General features: G+C 52.6%; 2 protein-coding genes across 2 annotated transcripts; one reads left to right on the top strand and one right to left on the bottom strand.

Annotated features, from left to right (window-relative positions):
* The first annotated feature begins 10,743 nt into the window (after window positions 1-10,743).
* On the top strand, window positions 10,744-13,195 carry LOC123090959 (probable zinc metalloprotease EGY3, chloroplastic). The gene is made up of 4 exons (XM_044512333.1): window positions 10,744-11,493; window positions 11,615-12,037; window positions 12,140-12,378; window positions 12,474-13,195. The coding sequence occupies exons 1-4, from the start codon at window positions 10,927-10,929 to the stop codon at window positions 12,982-12,984; spliced, it is 1,740 nt and encodes a 579-aa protein (XP_044368268.1). The 5' UTR covers window positions 10,744-10,926; the 3' UTR covers window positions 12,985-13,195.
* A 183-nt stretch (window positions 13,196-13,378) lies between these two features.
* Window positions 13,379-17,197, bottom strand: LOC123090961 (uncharacterized). The gene is made up of 5 exons (XM_044512334.1): window positions 16,715-17,197; window positions 16,490-16,617; window positions 16,286-16,398; window positions 14,269-14,454; window positions 13,379-13,633 (listed from the first exon to the last, which is right to left on the bottom strand). The coding sequence occupies exons 1-5, from the start codon at window positions 17,062-17,064 to the stop codon at window positions 13,604-13,606; spliced, it is 807 nt and encodes a 268-aa protein (XP_044368269.1). The 5' UTR covers window positions 17,065-17,197; the 3' UTR covers window positions 13,379-13,603.
* Between the last annotated feature and the right edge of the window lie 624 nt (window positions 17,198-17,821).

Raw genomic sequence — 17,821 nt, 5'->3', positions numbered from 1 at the left:
TCCAAGGCGCGCGGCCCCTGAGCGGAACCCGCCCCGTCAGGCGCCAGCGCGGCAGGAACAGAGCTGCCAAGAAGTCCCACGCCCTCGAGAAGCCGCTCGAGCGCTCCCTGCTCCGGCACGTCAAGACCCCGCGCTGCTCCCAGCTGCAGCGCATGGGGACCCACAGGACCAAGCTCTTCGTCGCCCAAGGCCTCCTGTGGCCACAGCGGGCTGCCGCGCCTTCACCCCCGAGCTATGCAGCGTCGCGTGGCCCGGCAAGTTCAAGCCAGACATGCCTCCCCGCTACGACGGCACAGCTGACCCTGTAGAGTTCCTACAGCTCTACGAGCTGGGCATCGAGGCCGCCAACGGAGACGAGAAGGTCATGGCGAACTGGTTTCCCATGGCGCTCAAGGACGGGGCCCGCACCTGGCTCCTGAATCTGGCACCAGGCACAATCTCCTCCTGGGACGAGATGCGCACCCGCTTCATCGCCAACTTCCAGGGTACTCGCGACCGGCCACCCGTCGTGAGCGACATGCACCGTATCAAGTAGCAGCCAGGGGAAACCCTGCAGAAGTACATCCAGTGCTTCAACAACGCGCGCCTCAAGATCCCCAAGGTGACCGAGGAGGACATCATCTCAGCCTTCTCCGATGGCGTGCGCGACGTCAAGATGATGGAGGAGTTGGCGATGCGTGAAGACCTGTGCACCTCCTTGGAGCTGTTCAACTTGGCGACCAAGTGCGCCAGGGCTGAGGAGGGGCGCCTCTCCCTCCTCGAGCTGCCTGCCGCAGACCCAGAAGAGAAGAAGCCCAAAGCCAAGGATGTGAAGCACAAGGGGGCTGTCGTGCTCACGGCAGAGCCAGACACCAAGCGGGGCAGAGATCAGCCCGAACCCTCCAAGGGCAGTCGGTACTGCGTGTACCACGACCTCCACACCCATAACACCAATGAATGCCAAGAGCTCCGGGCCGTGCGTGAAGGAAGGGTCAGCCGATGTCCCGACCGCAACGACCGGGGTTACGACCGGGGAGGAGGAAGGAACGCAGGACGTTGGGAAGACCGCGGCCCACGCCAGGGGTGGCGCGACCAACCTCGCAAGGATCGCTGGAAGGACCCACCTCGCAAGGGAGGCTTGAGGGATCAGCCTCGCGAGGATCGCCCGCAAGGGAACGCAGGTCTCCCTCTGCTGCCGCCGCAGCCAAGAAGAAACGAGGATCGTCATCAGGACGAGGGGGCTGGGGGCTTCCAGGAGCCACGCGCGATCGCCTGCATCCTGGGCGGAGCTCAAGCCCCAGCCTCTCAGCGCATCTTCAAGCAGTTCGCCCGCCAAGTAAATGCATCCCTTCCCAAGCTCGAGGCCACACGCCCTCTCAGGTGGTCGGCATGCGCCATCATGTTCAGCTCTGCGGATCAGCTCAAGTGCGCGGCTACAACTGGAGTCCTCCCAATGCTTTGTTGCCCAATCATCAGCAACGTGCTAGTCACCAGGACCCTCATCGATGGCGGGGCAGGGCTCAACGTCCTGTCTGTGGAAATGTTCAACAATCTCCAAGTGCCCTACAATCAGCTTCAACCAACCAAGCCTTTCTCCGGAGTCACCGACGGCTCCACGGTCCCGATCGGGCAGGTTCACCTCCCTGTCACCTTCGGGGCACGCGACAACTACCGCACCGAGCTCATTGACTTCGACGTCGCCCACATTCGCCTGCCGTACAACGCCATCCTCGGGTACCCAGCGCTGGCCAAGTTCATGGCCGTAACCCACCACGACTACAACGTCCTCAAGATGCCAGGAAGTGGCGGAGTCATCACTGTGCCCTACGAAGAGAGAGACGCGGTGTGCTCCCTGGAGCGAGCCTTCCAGGCCGCGTCACTGGAAGACCCGGACCGGGGAAGCAGGAGGCTTCCCGAGGCCGCCCCTAAGAAGAAGAAGACATCGTCCGGCCCAGCCCCTCAGGAGGCAGGCCCCTCAGGGCCCGCGCCTGCTCAGGGGGAGACTCCTTCTATTGCATAGGGAGGCCCGCCCGGCGCCCCCCTCAGGCAGGGCTCGGGGGCTCTCCCCTGGAGGGCCGCCGACCTCGCCAAGGTCGCGAGGGAGGCGCTTGGGCATCACGTGGAGGCGTGTTTCGAAGCACATTTCCCTCAAGAAGGAGCAAGGCAAGGAGGGCCAAACCCTCAGGAGTTTGTCAGCAAGGCCATTCAGGAGCTACAGGAGTCAAGAGTCATGAGAGGCGGCCGCCGCCTACCCGCTATGGCCCCCCATCTAGGCGAGGATGGTGGGCTGCGCGTCTGCATCGACATACCAGGGCTCAACCGAGCCGCGTCTCAGGAGCGCCTCTGGCCTTCGCAAGTGGGATGCTGCGAGGGTCCGCCCCACAGCTACGTTCGCATGCCTTATGGCTTGCCGAATGCGGCTGCCGCGTACCAGCGCTTCATGAGGGCCACCCTGGGGGCTCGAGAGGTCAGGCGTGCCGCAGCCCTGGTGGAGATGGAGATGGTCCGCGAGGAGCCACCAGCGCCTCCGGAGCCTCCCGAGGCCCCAGGGCCTTGGGGCTCGTGAGGATCGGCTCCCGCGGCCCACCGAGTCTGCTACATCAACACCCCTTCGTCTTCAGCATCATCAGGTGACATCTTTCAAGTTTCATTTCCAGCTGGGAGCGCCCTCAGGGCCGCATATTCCCAGGCCGCGTGGGTCCGTCCCTGCGGCGTGTATCCCTTTTATTTCATGTTCTTAGCTTACTCTGCTGGGGGCGCCCCTCGGGCTGGATTATCCCCAAGCCGCTCGGGTCAGACCCAGTGGCATGTACCCCTTCTGCATTTATCTTAGGGCCATGCTTTCGACCCATCATGCTTGTTATTTGGTGCCTGTTCACGGTACCTTTTCTTCTTGGATGTCGAAAGCTTGCGCGTTAAAGGGGGGTGCCTAAGCATCGCGACTCAGGGTTCCTACCGGCTCTCCGGCCCTCACCCTCTGGTCTTGTCCACGTCATCGCGACCTGGCATACCAGCGACGGCTGAGACCAGCCCGAGAGCCGGGACCCGAGGACGTAGAGTTTCGACATCTAACCTAGCTTGCGCGTTAAAGGGGGGGTGCCTGAGCATCACGACTCGGGGCTCCTATCGGCTCTCCGGCCCTCACCCTCTAGTCTTGTCCACGGCATCGCGACTTGGAATACCAGCAACGGCTGAGACCATCCCGAGAGCCGGGACCCGAGGACGTAGAGCACCGGCATCTAGTCAAATTTGCAGGAACACACTCCAAGATAGGGCCCAGTGTCGGGCGCAACCCTCCTTGGGGACGGGCCCCGTGAGCCCCGTGCTGGTTCACGGGTGCCCCAACGCACCCCGCGAGGCCTTTTGCGCCTCGTCGCCTCTCCAAAGCAGCTAACGACTAACTATCGATTGTCATGGCGAACTCTCGTTCCTTTTGTGTTGAGCCTGCAGGGTCCCTCCAAGGAGCATCATCAGGCGAGGCCCTCACGGTGTCTTCTTCACTCTCACCCGCGCGAACCACTTGCACGTTGAAGGGGGGTGCCTGAGCATCGCGACTCAGGGCTCCTACTGGCCCTCCAGCCCTCACCCTCTGGTCATGTCTATGGCATCGCGACCTGGCATGCCAGCGATGGTTGAGACCAGCTCGAGGGCCGGGACCCGAGGACGTAGAGCAGAAAGGGGAGCGAAGGCGAGAGGGGAGGAGCACGTGAGGACCTCACCAAGCAACCCCTCACCAGCCAGGGCACGGACCTAGCCCCCCACCAGGAAGCGTTTCCTGACCCACAAGATAAGTCATCCTACGAGAACATTAGCTATCGCATCACCATCCCCGCACCTAATGCAATCCCGTGTTGGCAGCGTTGCTCTCCTTTCTCACCAAATGATGGCTGCTTGAGTGCTAAGGGGGACCTCCTGAGCATCGCGACTCAGGTGCTCTTACCGGACCTCGGGCCGCTCACCTCCTGGCCTTGACCACGGCATCGCGACCTGGCATACCAGCGACGGCTGAAGCCGCCTTGGGACTGGGACCCGTCGGCGCAGAGCATCAAGCCCTCACAAGGTCCGAAAGGAAGAAACTAAGCTAAGACGGAATAAGCATCTCGCACCGCTTCACGATAAGGATCATATTGACAAACGGAGCTACAGACACCTTACAAGCCCCCGCGTGGCGTATTCTGGCTCCTCGCAGGGACAAAAGACGCATATCCTAAGGAGTCCTAACTACAGGAACCATCATGGCAGACGTCATCATCAACAGTGGGCCGCCAGGCACCGGCGCCAACCTCATCCAGACCAGAGACGATGGCGGCCTAACGAGCCCGTCCTGCTCCGAGAGCGGCGTAGGCTCGGGGGCTCATAGATGTGTTGCTCGTCTCTGGAGTTGCGAAGAGCTCCGCGGAGTCGCTGTATCCTCCGGCGCCCACGCCGCTTGAGGAGCTGCTAGAAGAACGTGTGACGGCAGGCCTGGTCCTTGCCGCTCTGGGGCTTCTACTGCTGCCTCTGGGACAGCACTCCAGCCGACGCCCATCTTCGCCAAAGACCTTGAAGAACATCATGGAGGCACCGTCGAACTCCAGGTGGATCACGAGGGCGCCCCTCGTCCTGCAAACCCGGGCGATCTCGCCCCAGCCCCGGGTCATGAAGACCTTACCTGGAGCGACGACCTCGACATCCGTATCGGTCGCAGGAGTCTGGCAATCGGCGTGCTGCAGCCAGAGCCTGAAAGGCCCCCTAGGCGGGATCTCAAAGGCGAAGGAAGGAGGAAGGCGAATCCAAGATCGAGGAGGCATGGCGGCGTGGAGCACAAACTCTCGGGAGGAGCCCTCGGCGTGAACTCCCGAAGGGACAACGCGCACCGCCGTGACCCGCCGGCGCCGACGGCGGCGTCGTCCATGGCGCTCAGCATCAGCTCCTGTAGGGCCCTCAAGGTGGGCGTACAAGGGCAGCGGAAACCCTGGCGGCGGCCGCTCGCACCAAGGCCTCAACACCTCCTGCCGCGCGCCCTCATCTCGACGGCAGAGGACCAACCGCTTCTTTGGCGGAAGTGAGTCGGGGCCCTCTCGGGGGGCTTCCCTTTCTCTTCCACGGAGAACCAGCGTATCGGAGCCATGGCGGCAAGGCAGAGCAGTGGCGAAGATGAAGAAGAGGAGAAGTAGCAGAGGAAGATGAACTGGAGTGGCTCGCGCCGCTCCGTACTTATAGCCAGAGGAGGCCAACCGTCGGCTTCCACGATTGCAGGTAATCATGACCCGCTTTGCATGCAGGGAGTTGTCGAATCCGTGCAGTTGTCGAGGCATCATGGGGAACGGTGCCGCCCATGTCCAATCAACCGCCAAGCGGCGCCCAAGACCGCAAGCTCTTAGGGCCCACGACGCTTCGCACTTGCCCTTTCGCCTCTCTGCTCGGCCAAGTCCGGGCGCGCCGTGGGCCCGGGGGCTACTGTCGGCGTTCTGGGAACGGGGGTCCCCAGACTTGCGTGCCTGCGGCCTGCGGCGTGGCTCAAAGGGGGCCCAGCACAGCCCATCTTCATCAGCACAAGCTCAAGACCCTCGCGAGGGGCCAAGCATCGCGGGGCGGACGACAAGGAGCTTCCTCAGGCATGGCCTCATCAGGCTGACTCACGAGGAGGCGGAGAGTTCAAGGCAGGGTACGTCGCGAGGTGCCCATGACGCAAGCCATGACGACCAAGGGCGCCAGTCGGGCGCCAGTCGGGCGCCAGCCCGCGCAGTGTCCTTCTTTCCTCTTTGGTGCAAGGGGAGCAAGCGCAGGCGAGAGCATCAAGCAAAGGCATCCATTTCGGTGCAACAAGACCAAGACCAGTCCAACGGTAGGACGGAGGTCACCGTGGATCCCAAGCCGGCGTCACCACCAGAGCCTTTGACAGGCGAGGACCAACTTTAGTCAGGATAAGTGTACCCGCTGTTCCCCTTCAAAATGGCCAATTGTTGGCGCCCTTCCCGCTCAATATTTGGGAAGAGGCCCAGGGCCTTTGCCTATAAATAGGACTAGCCACCCCCAGGGTAGATGATGATCTGGTATCTGGCATACATCTAGAATAGAAAGAGAGAGAGATAGGGCGACTGAACTCCTCCTAGCAGTTCATCGCACCAGCCAAGAACAGACCCTCGCGAGGCTGTTCTTCCTTGTATTGTTCATCATCATCCCAAGCGGCAATCCACCACACCACACACTGGAGTAGGGTATTACACCACAATGGTGGCCCGAACCAGTATAAACCCTGTGTCTTTGTGCTGATTCTTTCGTAGTTTAGATCCTAGCGATTCGGTGAGGAGCAGGTAGGCAGAGGGCATAATCTCTGCGCGTACCCCAGTGTTCGAACCTCAAGGGTCTGTCGGAACCCGAAATCTGACATTGAGAAAACCCCACAGTCCTGCGTTGATATAGTGTTTGAGTTACTGGCCAGTACCACTGGCACAAGCTCTTCGAACTCGCTGCCTGAATCACTTCGGCTTCTTCAGTCTCAGCTACAAGCTGAAAGGCATCAGTCAGCCGTGATGCGGCAAGAAGCCGAAGGACTGAGGAAGTCCCTGCAGAATTCAGATGCGTACTTTCTTGTGCAACAGCAAGCGCTGGAGGATTTAAGCGCCAAATAAGAGAAAGTTAATAAGCTTGCTAAGCATCTTTCCAACATTATGGGTACCCAGGATATTGTTTCTTGAACTCTTCTGAAGTGGTTTCAGTTCTGGACTTGTTTTGCTGCGGCATTTATATGCTGTTGTGTTCCCTATATTTGGACTGGTGGTGAACTTTGATGCCCAGTGGATGTAATATGTGTAATAGCCGTGATACCCTAGCATAAGTTCCTTACTTATTTATTTCCTTGTTGTCTTGTTTATTTGTTTGCTTGTAGTCAGTGCAGTTCTTTTTCCGTGGTTTACTAGTGGCTGCAATAACCTATTTTTTAAAACTAGGCCACAATAACCATGGGCTAATATTTACTGTAGTGACACTAGGCCTCCTACGGGCCGTAGAAACAGTGGGCCTTCTACGGGCCGTAGAAACAGTAGGCCTTCTATGGGCCGTAGAAACATTGGGCTTTCTACGGGCCATAGAAACAATGGGCCTTCTACGGGCCGTATCATCAATGGGCCTTATACGGGTCGTATGATCGATTGGCCAAACATGGGCCAATAACAGGCCACGTTATGGTCGTAAACGGGCTAGAGTTGGAATCGTCTGTTCATGGACCGACCATAACGGGCCATCGTTAATAGGCTATATTTGATGACGCTATGAAAACGGCCCAATGTATTAACGGACCACAAATGGGCCGACTGTAACCACGGGCTGAATTTGGCCCACAAGCAGAAAATGACAGTAATGGGCCGTAAGTAAACGAATGCTCGAAATGAGCCCAAGAATAAATGGGCTCTAAGAAGGCCGAAAGATAACATGGGCTGGAAATGGCCCAACTGAATAACGGGCCCTTAATGGGTATAAAGTGATACACTGCTCATTACGGGCCAGTTTCACCACGGGCCGTTAATAGGCCAAGAGTTACATAGGGCCTCATATGGGCCGAAAGACGTCATGGGCCATACATGGGCCAGAAGTGAAAACGGGCTGGAATCATATTGGATGGCCCAGATGATGCTACTGGGCCTAATTCGGATAGGGCGTAACGGGCCTTGGGTTAGCGGGCTGTAAATGGGCTATATGCGAACAGGCCGTTAACAGGCTTTCCATGGGCCGACACGTCACCTTTTGACCAAGTCAAACGGGCCGGCCTTTTCACAGGAATGGGCCTCTGTTGGGTCGTGCCACATGTCAACGTATCATAGGCGCCTTCTGTCCAATGAGTGGATGACATCTATCCCAACAACGAGCCGACACGTGTTTCCTCCAGCCAATGATGATTTTACACGTGGAAAATCCCCATTGGTCGGGGCTGTTAACGGGTTATCGGATCCAAAACCCGACCCAATAGCTTAACGGTGTTCCGTTACGGTGGATGCCACGTGTCAGTCACCCTTGACGAAAGCACTTCTGTGACGCGCGATTTATCGTCATGGAAGTGGACACTTTCGTGATGATAATTTTGGTAATGTCATGGAACACTTCTACGACAGCACATGTATGACTATCTTGATTCTGTCATAAATTTGTCATGGATGTACATGCATGACAGAAAACGCGACCTACTGTGACAAACACGTATCATCACGTAAGTGCATTTTTTTTTGTAGTGATCACCTGCATAACATCATCTTTAATAATTCCCCAACATGATTTGAAGAACATTTTGGTGAAACCATCGGGTCGAGGGGCCTTGTCATGGGCATTTGCTTGATGGCATTATGCACTTCCTCCATCGTGAAGGGCTCATCAAGCTTACCAAGGTCACAGTCCTCAAAATGAAATTGATCCCAATTGAAGTCTTTCTTCCTAGCATTTGCCTTTTCAATGATGTTTGAGAAGTGATCAAGAATGATTTCCTACTTTCTATCATGCTTGGTGACCCAACCATTATTACGCTCCAATCAGGGAATGTAGTTTTCTCACCTTCTAGCATTGATGTGCCCATGGAAGTATTTGGTGTTGGCATCACCCTCCTACAAATTTGCAATGTGAGTAGATTGTTTCTTTCTTGAACGCTCAAGGACCGCCAAACTCACCACTCTTTTCTGGAGCTGAGGCCGGAGATCATGCTCGGCCTGGCTTAAGGTGTGGGATTCTTGGGCCACATCGAGCTCAAGAATGATCCTAAGAGCAGGATGAAGTTGGAGTTTGGATTTGGAGAAGAGGCTTCTACTCCATTCGTAAAGCTGGACACTAGTCTTCCTGAGTTTGTGGAAGTTTGTGGAATAACACTTGGCAAGGCTCGGTGTGCACCGTATGCTCATTCCAAGCGTTATGCACATTCTCATTGAATCGCGGAAGGGAGGGCCAAACATTTTCGAACTTGAAGCTCTGGAGTCTTCTAGGGCCACATTCATTAGCAAGAAAGAGCGGGCAATGGTCGGAGAGAGGCGAAGACAAGGCATGCAAAACGTGAGTGAAGTGGATGTCCCATTCGGTGTTACAGAAAAAAGAGTCAAGCTTGCACACAGTAGGATTTATCCTTTCATTACTCCAAGTGATGCGATGGTTCTAGAGGTGGATCTCTTTGAGCCCACAAGATTTAAGGGTGTTGCGGCCTCTATTAATATTGCGCCTATTCTTGTCACGTGCCCGGTAGATTTGATCGAAGTCACCTAGGGCCAGCCACTTGGATCCATATGCAGGCTTTTGAGTGATCAATTCAGCAAAGAAATCATCTTTTCTCGAGGTGGTAGAAGGGCCATAGATGGTGGTGACCTTGAACGTGTTGCTAGACTCACGCAAGGTGACCGAGGCGGAGAGACAGAATTCCAATACCACAGTGTCATTGATGTCAATGACGGAACCATCCCAAAGCATGAGAATGCCTCCCCGGGTGCCCACAGCCGGCAACTGGGCGTAGCTACGAAGGAGGAAACCTCCCAAGTAGGCGGGTACCTTCAAGAGTCCAAGTTAGACAATGTCGACTCCTAGACCCTATGGCCGCCAAATGGTTTGTCGTTAAGTTTGTAATGAATGATCATTCACTAGTTAGTTTTTCAAACAAAAACAAAGATATCTAGTAGGTCAGGCTACTGAATCACTACTTTGTCACCCACTATAGAACCATTGGACAAAATAGACACGAACCCAGCATCATCGTCACCAACGCCACACATTGGATGACAATCCACCATGCCTATATGACGAGAATACGACAGGGTTTGTGGTGTTGTCAGAGAACCAAACCAAGATGGTGATCAAACTATTGGACTTCTATTCCACGCGACATCAAAACGCCGCCACAGTAGATACACACACAACACTTAAAAGAGACTTAATCTAAATCTAATATTACTTTTAAACAAAAAAACATTTCAGAAAAAATATATCTAAACAAAATTATAGTCAAAGTCACGCGTAAAAGAAGCGAAAGTCAACATCTTATAATTGCAAACAAAAGGAGTATATTTTCTTGGACTTGAAAACATACATGTTCAGTTGTATAAGCTCTGCAAATCCTATATTCTCATGTATGTAGATTTTAGCGAGCCATGTTACTGTACACTCCCTCATGCATATATAAACAATTAATCTTGTTACATGAACACTGCCTCCTTTGCAAAATACTTAAAGTTATAGTTCGTCCTAAATCAAGCATCTTTAAATATAAAAAATATTCAAATATTTTTCATTACAAACTAATGATCTAAAAAAATTCTCCGGCATGTCAAAATGATAGCAAACAATTTCTAATGTCAAAATGACTACTACTACACCCCGCAAAAAAAAACTACCAATACAAATTTAGTGTCTTTAATTTAGTACAACTTTAGTGTCTTTGATTTGATTAACTACAACTTTAGTCGAAGTTGTACTAGTACCATCATCCGGAATTAGTTGTCACTGAAATGGATATATCCAGATGTGCTTCAGTGCTAGATACATCCGTTTAAGCGACAAATAAGACGGAGATAGTACTAAATCAAAGACGCTTATTTTGAAATGGATGGAGTACTAGTTAAAATGTTCGAATTTGGCCCAAATGTGAGTGTACGGAAAGCAAGTTACCAAAGACTTTCGAGGCAGGGCCCACGCTAGAAGCTCTAGCAAGCCGAGCTGCCGCCAAGTGTACATTTCTCTTGACCAATTGGATAAGCCGGGGCCTTCACCTCCTTCGTCGCCACCCGCCACTACTCGATCACATCTGCTGCTCCGGCCGTCGCATTCTTCACGACTCCTCCCGGCGCATTCTCCAGCCTTCTAGAACGCTCGCCTTCCTGCTCCTTCCGAACCATTTTAAGCTCCCCCCATGAGCTCCCAGGATCTCCACACCAAAATCAAAGCACCAGATCGAACAGGCAGCAGGCACCATCAATCGAGCTTCACAGCAGCTCGCCACCAGTAATGGCTTCCACTTCGCTCGTTGCAACTATCGTGTGTAGCAGCATCAGCAGCACTGGTGGGAGAGCAACCTTACCAAGAAGCTTCTGCAAGAACCATCACAGGCCACCTCTCAGGCCTCTCAGGAGAAGCTCCCTATTCAGGTGCTCGCTGCGGGAGCAAAATCAGGCGACGGAGAACCGGCCGGTCTCCTCCACTGCCGTTGCTCCTGACGAGCAAAAGGTTGAGGAGGCGAAGAAGGTGTCGTCGCATCATGCCGGAGGAGGGGGAGGAGATCATCAGGAAGGAGGTGATGGCGAGGACAGCGAGAAGAAGAGCAGGGATGAGCAGCAGGAGGTGGACTGGAGGTCGGACGAGGAGTTCAAGAAGTTCATGGGCAACCCGTCCATCGAGGCCGCCATCAAGCTCGAGAAGAAGCGCGCCGACCGGAAGCTCCGGGAGCTCGACCGCGAGCCCGACGCCAGCCCGGTCGGCGGCCTGCTCCGTGGGTTCATCAAGGGCACGCTGGAACGGGAGAAGCAGAGGCTGGAGGAGGCCGAGCAGACCTTCAAGGCGCTCGACCTCAACAAGGTAATCTATTCATTAACCTCAACGATCATCGCTTGTACTGCTAGTTGGTATTCACAGTTCAATCATGGGAAAATTTTCGTGAAGATTTGTTGAAATCTGGGTGCTCGAATTAATGGTGCAGCTCAAGAGCTGCTTCGGGTACGACACGTTCTTCGCGGTGGACGTGCGGAGGTTCGGCGACGGTGGCATCTTCATCGGCAACCTGAGGAAGCCCATCGAGGAGGTGAGGCCGAAGCTGGAGAAGAAGATCGCCGAGGCGGCAGGGACAGAGGTCACCCTGTGGTTCATGGAGGAGAGGAACGACGACATCACCAAGCAGGTCTGCATGGTGCAGCCGAAAGCAGAGATTGAGCTGCAGCTGGAGGTGACCAAGCTGAGCACGCCGTGGGGCTACCTGAGCGCCGTGGCCTTGGCCGTCACGACCTTCGGGACCATAGCTCTCATGAGCGGCTTCTTCCTCAAGCCTGGCGCGTCCTTCGACGACTACGTCTCCGACGTCCTCCCCCTCTTCGGAGGCTTCCTCTCCATCCTCGGCGTGTCAGAGGTACTGCACCTGCTAATTAAGCTTTATCATTTCCGTTAAGCTTTTCTTGCATGTATGCTCGTCCTTGTAATAATGGTCTTGGGAACAACAATTTCATGGCAGATCGCGACGAGGTTGACGGCGGCGAGGTACGGGGTGAAGCTGAGCCCATCGTTCCTGGTGCCGTCGAACTGGACGGGGTGCCTGGGTGTGATGAACAACTACGAGTCGCTGCTGCCGAGCAAGAAGGCCCTGTTCGACATCCCCGTGGCCCGCACGGCCAGCGCGTACCTGACGTCGGTGGTGCTGGCCGTCTCGGCCTTCATCGCCGACGGCAGCTTCAACGGCGGCGAGAACGCCCTGTAAGTAGCAGCAGCACCACCACACACACATCGATCTCGCCATTGTTAACCCCAGCCAGAGCTCTGACGACGTTTCGCGCGCGGCGGACTGGCAGGTTCATCCGGCCGGAGTTCTTCTACAACAACCCGCTGCTGTCGTTCGTGCAGCAGGTGATCGGGCCGTACGCGGACGAGCTGGGGAACGTGCTGCCGAACGCGGTGGAGGGCGTGGGCGTGCCGGTGGACCCGCTGGCGTTCGCGGGGCTGCTGGGGATCGTGGTGACGTCGCTGAACCTGCTGCCGGTCGGGCGGCTGGAGGGCGGCCGGGTCGCGCAGGCGCTGTTCGGGCGGCGCACGGCGGCGCTGCTGTCGTTCGGCACGTCGCTGCTGCTGGGGGCGGGCGCCGTCGGCGGCAGCGTGCTGTGCCTGGCGTGGGGGCTCTTCGCCACCTTCATCCGCGGCGGGGAGGAGATCCCGGCGCAGGACGAGATCACGCCGCTGGGGAGCGAGCGCTACGCGTGGGGCTTCGTGCTCGCCGTCGTCTGCCTCCTCACGCTCTTCCCCAACGGCGGCGGCACCTACTCCAGCTCCTTCCTCGGCGAGCCCTTCTTCAGGGGCGGCATCTAGACTAGACCTGCTTGGCTGGCTGAGCCGTCAGTGATCCTAGTAGCGTAGAAGTAGTAGGGATCAGGCCTTCTGCGTCTCACCTCCAGTTCTTGTCAGTGATACCGTTAGCACTTCACTAACTAACCACTACAATTTGCACCCTAAAATCTCCTCTCTTTCCCCCCATGCTCCCTGCAGCTGTACTGCAAAAAATCATATTGTTCTCCACTCATTTTTGAGATGTTTCCTGGTGATGACAAGGGGATAAAAATGTACCGTTACTCTGAATCCATAGCATTTGTCTGCTCTTTGTTAGCGAGGGAACATTGGTGTACTCGGTGCAAAACAGGCAATTGCATCTGTAAGCGAAGCAGCAATCGTTTGTGCATAAAGTAGGAAGAAACAGAAAAAATCATGATCAAGCGGGCACAGTTTATTCATTAGTATTAGAATGATTGAGTCAGTCTGCATACAGTAATACAAGTGATTAATCAGCTACATCTTCTTAATATTAGTATGCGGGTGCATTGCCTCTGTCTGCGAACCTGTCAAGCAGTTTCTGCATATGATCCGACTATGGCCTTCAAAATTGTACTTACACAAGGTTGGTGGTAATCCTTGCTTTTTTGAGCTTAAGATCTCACCACCTCCGCACCAGCGATGTGAGCAACTGCAAGGATAAAGGAAGTAAGTTGGCATAAGTAAAAGCCGGCCATTGTCAGTGCTTGAAAGATAACAATTCGCAGTAGAAACGAAGATGACTTTGGATGGGAACCAAGAAGCACAAAGCCTTTGCACAGAGCAAAGTTTCTACTAGAAAATAAGCAATATAATTCAATCTTCATCATTGCATTTGTTTTAAGAGCTTTTCGACCTTGTTACAAAGATGAGCTTCTCCTTCCATGACAAGTTTATCAATTGGGAAAAAAATGCCAAATTATACCGAAAAAGTTACAACAGAACCTGCCGTATGAAATAATGAAAAACATTTCCATGTTGTTTGCAATCATCAGAGATAAAGGAGTAACCTCAGAAAGGATGAAGTGTTGCTCTATGTGTAAATATTTGCAAAACAGCAAACAAAGACCTAGAATATCATTTTTCGGACAAACTAGCTACAATCAATTGAAAAAATGTGCCAAAAGAGAAGGAAGCATATGTTAGGACATGTTTATTAATAGACTAATCAATTGTACTAGGATACATTTCAGAGAAAATTTTGAGCCAAAATGGCCTTCGATGGAAACATCTGAATGAAATCAACGATGCTGTGGTAATGGTTTAAAATATAAAAAAACTTCTAACCTCGAAAAGCTCAAAAGGATTTCCCTTTCTGTATACATCATCCTTCTTGCTCTGTCCAGCAGAAAGAACTTGGGAAATCAGAGCACGCCATGCAGTCAACAAGACCCCGGTACTTCCCATGGCCACAAAGACGAAAGGAATTTGTGGAATATGACCAGCGGTCACTGAACGAATGGCAATTCCCAACTGAAAGGAGATAGCACATTGAAGTCAGTACCAGACATCGAAAACCAGCAGACACATCATCATCAGATGCTTCTATGCTAATGAAGGCATCAAACAAACAAGAGTGGGAACAATCACATAATAAGAAACATGATTATGAACATGTTTTTAGAGAGTTCAGAACACACATAGATGCAAGTGCAGACTTATGCAAGTTAACAACGGCTCTCCAGCTTCAGAAGACTGACCAAGCTCGATTATGTTTGTGTAAAATTTCCTGAATTTCGTAGTCTTGTTCATGGAAATCTAACAAAATTATGTATGGTTCAACACTCTGAAACAAATAATCTCCTAGCATAGCCTACATCTTGAGCAATAAATTGGCATAAATGTCTAAAATCCTATAAAGTGATCCAAACAAATAGAAATCGTAGACTTAACACCACAGCATGCATGTCAAAAACCACAGATACTCAATGCACGTCATGCCATCATCGTTGCTTGTTTCTTTAGTTATAATCTCATAAATACAAGACCTGTCGTGTTGTGCTTCAGGTATTACTATCCCCCAAAAAATATTGGCATAAAAAGAAACTAGCACAACAGATAAACCATAAGACATAGCAGTAAATTGCACAAGTTAAACACAGAACAGAACACCATCTTTATATCCACAAGACATTATTGAGGTGAGGCATGTATCAAGTACGCAAGCACAAAAGAATGCCAGCATTTGCTTCCCCATGATTGCAGAACCATAAAATTTTGACTAGGTTTTTTTTTACATCATCACTGCCACAGGATAGGAAAGGCAACAATCAATTTTAGAGGTTTGGACACATCACTCGGTCGATAGAGCCATGGAGAAGATTCTTAGTTTGTTTAGTAAGGCGATGTATTTGTCTATTTGGTAGCGCCAATAAAAAATTTGTAAAGCAATGCATCTTCATTGGGCTACTAAAAGGTAGTCAAATGTGTAACAAGCTTATCTGACTATATATACTTCAAATTTTGAGTCAAATGTGAAAGAAACAATATGATTTCCAAAGGATTCCATATTCACATAGGTCCTGGCTGTCTAGATTCAAGCAAGATTTGCACTCTTGAGCAAACTACCTAGAACTCTTGTTCCCTGACATAAGTGTAGTCCTTATGGATTAGGGTCAAAGACCCTGTACCTTGTACTACATATCATGTAACCTTATTTTACCTTTGATTAATACATGACTGCAGGAGCCTCTCTACATTACATTACAGCTAAAAAAACAGGGAATTTTTTAGGTTATTGGGAAAAATTCCATTCTACTTTTTGCTTGTGCCCTTTCTCTAAGATGAATCCATCCTCTTCAACTTTTCTCATATAGTTTTTTTCTCGAATTAAGGGGTACCCCCCAATTTCATTGCTGAAACTGATAATACAGGCTTTCTCATATATTATGTTTAAACTGTCTCCCTAACTTGCCTTCAAAAGCCACGGAACCAAAACAGTATGCTATCTTTGCCGACAAGGGGTGGTTTTCCCCTATTCCTTGTTAAAAATTGACGTATGCATCCAATAGATGTATTGATAAAGGCCGGGTACAATACAACATATCAGACACAATGAACTACGAAGGATTCACGATAGAACACATGCTCAGCAGAATGGACATGGATAGCTTGATGGAACCGGGCTAACAGGCAACGGCTGATTATCTGTTAAGCAAATGGGTATACACTCTACAATGTTCATAACATGAACTCACAATCTATAAATACGCATTACGAAATCAGTGGATTTATTGCCGTTCTAATTATAAAATTAAGGTCTTGTTTGGGTTTTGAGTACAAGTGCTGATAGGAGACAAATTACCGGTATCCCAACAGCCCAGGATTTGGCCGCAACAGTTACAGCATTCCCAACACCATTGCTTCCTTTGGCATCATCACCAAATCCGCCAAGGAGGTAGGCGCTAAGCAACCAACCTGCAGAAGACCCGATTCAGTTAGCAACCCCTTCGTCCAACAGAAGAACAGCAGAGGAAAAAAGAAGCAGGGGTGGACACGTTTCTCTGACCAGCAATGAACGGGTCGGCCGTCTTGAACGTCTCGACGTCAAGCACGGGCAGGCCATGGCTGAGCCTCCCAATCGCGGAGAAGACCAGCAGGCAAAGCAGATCCCCTCCGGCCAGAAGCCCTATCTTCCTGCGAACGCAAGGGATCAGCGAACGAACCGAACGTGCGAATCGAAGACGAACATAAATACAAAAGGGGAATGGCGCGCCGGGGGTGCGGGGATTACGCGTAGGAGACGAGCTTGGACTGGGCGTCGGCCTGGCCGGGCTTCTCGACCTGGATGACGCCCTCGAGGGGCACGCGGTCGTCGCTGACGCCGAGGAGGACGGGGTCCTCGGCGGCGGCGGGGGAGCCGGAGGGGCCCTCGCCCGCGGCCGCGTGGGCGGGAGGCGAGGCGGAGGCGCGGCGGGGCGCGTCCCGCGCGTCGGCGGCGCCGGAGAGCACGAGGCGGCGGCGCGCGACGCGCGGGCCGGCGAAGAGAGGGTAGGGGTTGGCGCCGCGGCGGCTGGCGAGCGGCTTGGAGGGCAGCCGCCGCGCGGAGAGGGAGCCGTTGGCAGCCTGGCTGACCAGCAGCATCGTTCGTCCCGGGGCGGCGGTGGCGCCGGCGGCGGGTGGGAAGGGGGGAGGAAGGTGAGCTGGGTTTGAACGGGAATGGATGGGTTTTCCTCCCGGGTTTGGGTGGCCTAAATTTTGCTTCCCGGTGCGGCGGTGGGCCGGGGCCAATCGTTGGCTCGGCTGCGGGCGGAGGTGCCGGTCACGACTCACGAGATAGGTGTGTGTCGTTTTGCCGCCTCGTCCACATGGCACGTGGTTTGGACTCAGGATTTTGTTAAGAAGCAGTCAATGTGTACGTGCAATTAAAGTATATTAAGTGTATGCGGATATTATGTAGGATATTATTTCTGTGATCATCGTTATATTTGGTATGAAATTAACTACACGCTAAACGTGTTGAGCGCTCGACATTAAAGCAATTTAGGTCGTTGGATTGACATAATTGGATGACCGAAATTAATTGGATATGCCCCTTTGGGTCTTTTTATATTTATAAGATTATAAGATAAGAAAATACATCACAAATCCTAAAACTATTGTGTCAGTTTAATCCTATAACTTAGTTTTGGGTCCTAAAATTATCAGAGATGTGTCAATTTAGTCCTATTAGTTTGAAACTGCAGTTTTGGATTCTAAAACTATAAGAGCTGTGCCATTTTAGTCCTACAACTTTAAAATTGCAAATTTGGGTCCCCTGTGTAAGTTTGTTCATCTCCAGTCCTAAGCTTGCATGGCCAGCATCTATGGTGCATTTTTTCAAATGAGCCCTTTATATGTG

This window comes from Triticum aestivum, chromosome 4B, assembly GCF_018294505.1.
Source record: "Triticum aestivum cultivar Chinese Spring chromosome 4B, IWGSC CS RefSeq v2.1, whole genome shotgun sequence".
NCBI classification, from domain to species: domain Eukaryota; kingdom Viridiplantae; phylum Streptophyta; class Magnoliopsida; order Poales; family Poaceae; genus Triticum; species Triticum aestivum.
Note: the sequence above shows the minus strand (reverse complement) of the source record. Positions and strands in the feature narration are given on the sequence as shown.